General features: G+C 31.8%; 1 protein-coding gene across 1 annotated transcript; it reads left to right on the forward strand.

Moving 5' to 3' along the window:
* The first annotated feature begins 1288 nt into the window (after positions 1–1288).
* Positions 1289–1905, forward strand: LOC131050918 (abscisic acid and environmental stress-inducible protein TAS14). Its single transcript, XM_057985233.1, has one exon. It carries the CDS (start codon positions 1367–1369, stop codon positions 1631–1633), a length of 267 nt encoding a protein of 88 aa, XP_057841216.1. The 5' UTR covers positions 1289–1366; the 3' UTR covers positions 1634–1905.
* The last annotated feature ends 3671 nt before the right edge of the window (positions 1906–5576 follow it).

The following is a 5576-nucleotide window of genomic DNA, read 5'->3' on the forward strand; positions in this document are numbered from 1 at the left end:
AATTTGTATTTGAAGATATATATTCTTTTGTAGGTGTTTTAAAATTTTTGATTTCTTGGGCACATTCTTTTGTCATGCTTGACGATTGGCACACTATTCTTGAATCACCCATAAATTCATCTTAGCCTTCCATTTATTAGATTTATCTATAAATCTTCCTTCATATAAGCATGGAACAATTGAATTTGGTTGTTTTTCCACCAAGCATGATTTCCATAGTAATAAGGTAAATCTTGTGGTTATGGACTTGAGTCTTTCATTTCTAAAATTAGATTCGAAATTGGGCAACTATCACCCTTTAATTAAAGACGCATTTTTTAATATTTGATGGTATATGCTAATATTTAAAGGAATGCATGAGCATCCATCTTACAGTTAGAATATCAGTCGTCTCAAATCCTAGAGCATTAAAGGATAATCAATAGTGATAGACATGGATTTGGTGCACATAAAAGAGTAACAAATCTGTATACATCATTTAATGATCCTTGTGCACTATCTTTTAACTTTTGAATGCATTTCTAAATGCTAGCCTAGAAAAACATATTTCCTTGTGAGATAATGACAACCCTTCCAATGTAGTTCTAAATATTGTTATTTCTTAGACTGTATAAAGAAGTGGAGTAGATGAAGATCATCTAGGTGAACAAAAGAATAGAACTGTACACTACATAGGGTGCAATGCAGATGTAGATGATAAATTTACAATTATAGATTTGATCCCAAACCCATAGACATGGTATTTAACAAAACATATCTTTTCAATACAAAATTTGAGACTATTTACCGACAAAGAGATCACAATTTCAAAAAAACCTCAATCTAATTCCAATATCAAGTCACAATTGTCCTCCATCAAAATTGAAACAAAAAGATCTTATTATTATAATTACTATAATCAATTATTTATCAAAACTAATTTATAATTATCTAAATACATTTAGCAAAATCAGCCCTTCTAGATAGTATCTAGAAGAGCAAAAGAAAATATAATACAATGGAAAATAAATACATGGTGCTTGTCCATATGCACTGCCCACACTAAATGCACACGTAAAGGGGTGTTTCATCACAAAGTAGTCAAATCTGGAATTTTCCTTTGCCACCCAATGACCTAGCTTAACATAAAATTTCACTCTCTTAATATGGACACCTGTGGAGATAAAAACTTTATCTAGATATTTATCCCACTACACGATTTAATATATCTATGCTACCCACAGCATATTTACGTGGCAATTGATCTTACTATGGTGAAACCCTATAAATATGCATTCCCACATACCCATTTCGATCAAACACTTTCATCTGCAAACTTGTGAAGCTCTTTTTGATTCATATTGTTGAATTTGTGAAGTTTATATTAATGGCGGATTCAAATGCACCAGAGCAGCAGGATCGTGGCCTGTTTGGGAAAAACAAAGACGAAAAGACGGCACAGCAGCAGCAGCATGGTGAGTGTGGGATTGGAGAGAAGAAAGGAGGAGGTTTGGTAGACAAGATAAAAGAGAATCTTCCTGGGCAGAAGAAAGAAGGGCAAGTGATCCATGAAGACAAACAAGAGAAGCAAGGAGGAGGGATGATGGACAAGGTTAAGGAAAAGTTTCCTGGACAAAAGAAAGAAGGCCTGTAGAAGCAGGCTTGATTACTATTCTATGTTTTATATGTTATAGAAGAAAAAGACCAGCAATAGCTTCTTTTTTATGTTTTATATAGCATATGTTATGTTCAGATGTATCTGAATGGGTACTGTGTTTATGTTTATATGATATTACTTAATAATGGGACGCTTATGTTCTTGTTATGGTGGAGAAATCAAGTAGTCCATGCATTTGCAGATGTGGGTTTGGATATTTGTTCTATCCATTGTGATTTCTTAAATGAAAAAAGGTTTCCTTTTGAGAATTGCATTGTTTCAATCCGTTATTAAACTCTCTGCAATGTAACTGATCATGGCTATCTTGTTTTTTAAATCTTGGCTCGTATATGATTAGATTAATTATAGAGAGATCTAGTTGGTAAGATTTTATATTTACAAAACTAAATTCATTATGGAAGAAAGTCTGAGAAAGTTGGCCGATCAGAAACAGAAGCATGAGCAAACAATCCAATTAGGACAATAAGACAATAGACGAAGAGACCAAAAAAAATTAAGAGTCTTAATCAAATAACCAGGAAATATGTGTAAATTATAATTAGTATCTGTTTTTTAAATTTTTAATGTAAAATACATCAAGAGATCAATTTAAGTGTATTATACAGCAATAAGAGAGACACAACAGATTAATGACAAAAGTTATCCAGCTTATGAGATCTCTTTCTTAGTTTGTTGTTGCGTCTTATTCTAGGTCTGTTTTTTGTGGTTTCTGTTCTGGGGTGATCCCCTGTTTCTGTAGTTGGTTGCTAGATTTGGGTTTCGAGTTCCTGTAAAAACCGCTTATCTTAATCAAAAACAATAAGAGACACAAATATAAGATACTAATGCAAATGTAATGAGTTTTATTCATTGCAACTTAAAAATCATCAAATGATTCTGATGACATGATAGATGACTCCTATATTTATGACTAGTTTTATTCCAACCCACAAGCCATAAATATGTAGGGTAAAGAAAATAAGAACTTATTTAGTGAAAAGAAATTGAAATATGTAATAGATAATATTTAGTATAAAAAAATTAAAAAATCTATTTATAAAAAATTTGAAATGTGCATGGATAATATTTAGAATAAAGAAAATAATTCATCTTGTTGATCTATAAATTGCGATCATGTAAAACTTGTATTATTTAGAAAAAATGTTTGCATGACTTGCTAGACAAAATTTCTATCAATTGCTATGAAAGGAAATACAGGCCTATAGTAATGCTTATAATTGCATGGGTTTTTGGCCAGCAACACCAAACATGGTCATAAAAACTTTATCTAATTGTAAGCTCATTCCCTGTGTCATTTAACTTATTGTCATAAAATTCTTCTTCTTAGCAAGTGTTTTTAAGTCTTCACAACAAATAATTCATGCTTTGAAGACCTCGTCTTCTTGTCTTCGTTTCCAAATTGTATTTATTTTCATAAATTAATGGTAGAAAATGAAGGTTAGTTAAAAACAACTAGTTTATTTTTTACACTAAAAGTATTGAATAGATGTTTTATTATTCTAATATATAATAAAAATTATTATCAAGTATAAAAAATTAATTTCAATTTTTTTTTCAGTTCAGAATTTATATTTATATATTAATATTATATTTAATTATTTTATATAATAGTTTATTTTAGAATTTCATAAGTTAATTTTGAAAATAGAAATAAGATTGTTACTATGTTTTTTTTTTATAGAAATTCTAAAATTTTATGCTTTAATATATATATTTTTTGAATCATGATATTATCAAAGTTTTGTTATCAACAAATTACAAGGTTTGTTTTATATTATTAAATGATAATATATTTTTAAAAATGTTTAGATTATAAAAATATATTTTTTCAAAAACATTTTACACAATTATTTCATTATGTATTGATGTTCTAAAATAATAACTTTTTGTATTCTCAATTTTAAGTACGGATTTTTATTTTTGTTTTCTTTTAAAGAGTAATTTTTTTTCTTTTCTGAAAACAGGTAAACTTGAACTTCAAAGAGATATTTGAAGGTCATGCACTCGAAACTAGGAGTTAAGAAAAGAATAAGAATTGTAGTACTCTGAATCTAGTTTCTAAACTACTAAAGTTTTTAAAAATTGGATAAGATTAAGAAGGTCAAACCTCTCGCGTATGAAAAATTATTCCTGATTTTTTTAGAAAAAATATAGCATTGTTTTCGTGCACTGCACAAAATATATAGTTATATTTAGTATTTTTCAAAACCCTTTGGTAGGATGATATGTAAGAGAGATCTAGAAGTTGTGTATTTTTTTGTAATTTTGCATTGAGTATTTTGTTTTTTATGATTTTGTGAAGTGACCACATCTTGAAAATTTGGCACCTGTTCGTGTGTTGGACATAACTTGCATCAAAGTAATCGAAAATGCAAATTTTTTTTTTTATAAGTGTATATAATCTAGTGTATAACAATAATATGTAATTTATTTTGAATCTGGTCAAGTATATCAAAAGTTATTAAAAAAATTGGTAGACATATGTCTGTGAGGACTATCAAGGCAATGGTAAAGAAAATTAAAGTTTGCTATGCCAATATTGTCCAAAAATAGAAAAAAATATATTGCTAGAAAACTGAGAAGATGTGTGAGATTATAATGGTAATTTTAGAGATACCCACTTGATCATTTGTAAACCTGATGACGACGAAGTCGAAGTCGAGAAATCATGTTGGAAGATGAAAAAACGTGTAAAGGGACAAAAAAGGGGGGAAAATGGGCTTGCAAGCCTTAGGGTTGTTTCCCAACCCTCTTACCAAGCCAAAACCCGCATCGGTTTAAAAAAAAAAAAACTATTCATAGTTCGACATAACCCATACGGGTTATGTAGAACTAAAACCATTATTTTCTGTTTTACAAAACCCGTACGGGTTATGAAGACATAATAATGTATGCTTGTAAACTTAGCATTTACTACACGTATGTGTTTATGTATGTATATATGCATATCTATAGTTATATTTATATATATATATATATAGAGAGAGAGAGAGAGAGAGAGAGAGAGAGAGAGAGAGAGAGAGAGAGGTATATATGTTTATATACATGCATGTCTCTCTTCTTTTCCTCTCTCTCATCTTCCTTCACCCATCACCGTCTTTGTCTATTCTGAGCCCTAATTATCCTCCTTCAATTCTATCTCATCTCTCTCCTCACACTTCTCTCTCTATCAAGTCTCACCGTTTTCTCCTTCTCATTCTCTCACTACCTCATGTCTCTCACCCTCTCCTCCTTCTCCTACTCTCTCTCCCTATTCTACTCTCTCTCTCTCTCTCTCTATCCTTTTCTCCCCATCTCCGCCCTCCCTCTCCCTCTCTCCCAATCTCCTCTATCTCTCCCCCTATATCTCTCCCTCTCCCTCTCCTTATCCTATTCTCTCCTTATCTTCCTATCTCCTATTCTCTCTCTTACCCCCTCCCCCTACTCTCTCTCTCTCTCTCTCTCCAATCTCCCTCTCTCCCTCACTCTCCCTCGCTCCCTTCTTTTAATACTATTCTCACCCTCTCTCCCTTCTCTTTCTTTCCCAAACTCCCTCTCTTTCCCTCTCCATCCATACCCCTCTCCTTATCCTCTCTCTCTCTCTCTCTCTCTCTCTCTCTCTCTCTCTCTCCCTTCTCTTAATCCTATTCTCACCCTATCTCCCATCTCTTTCTTTCCCCCTCTATATCTCTCCCCACTTCCTATTTGGTTCCTAGTTCTATATAACCCATATGGGTTATGCAGAACTAAGGCCAAAACTTCTAGTTTTGCATAACCCATACGGGTTATGAGAAATTGCGAATGTTCACATTAGGTTTCCATAACCCGTACGGGTTATGGGAAAATCTTAATATATTTTAGTCCTAATGACCTAAAAACCAGCATTGCAAATTGTTTGAAGGCCCCACTGCTATTGCACATGATTTTCTGGGATGGTAAC

Source organism: Cryptomeria japonica, chromosome 4 (genome assembly GCF_030272615.1).
Source record: "Cryptomeria japonica chromosome 4, Sugi_1.0, whole genome shotgun sequence".
Taxonomy (NCBI): domain Eukaryota; kingdom Viridiplantae; phylum Streptophyta; class Pinopsida; order Cupressales; family Cupressaceae; genus Cryptomeria; species Cryptomeria japonica.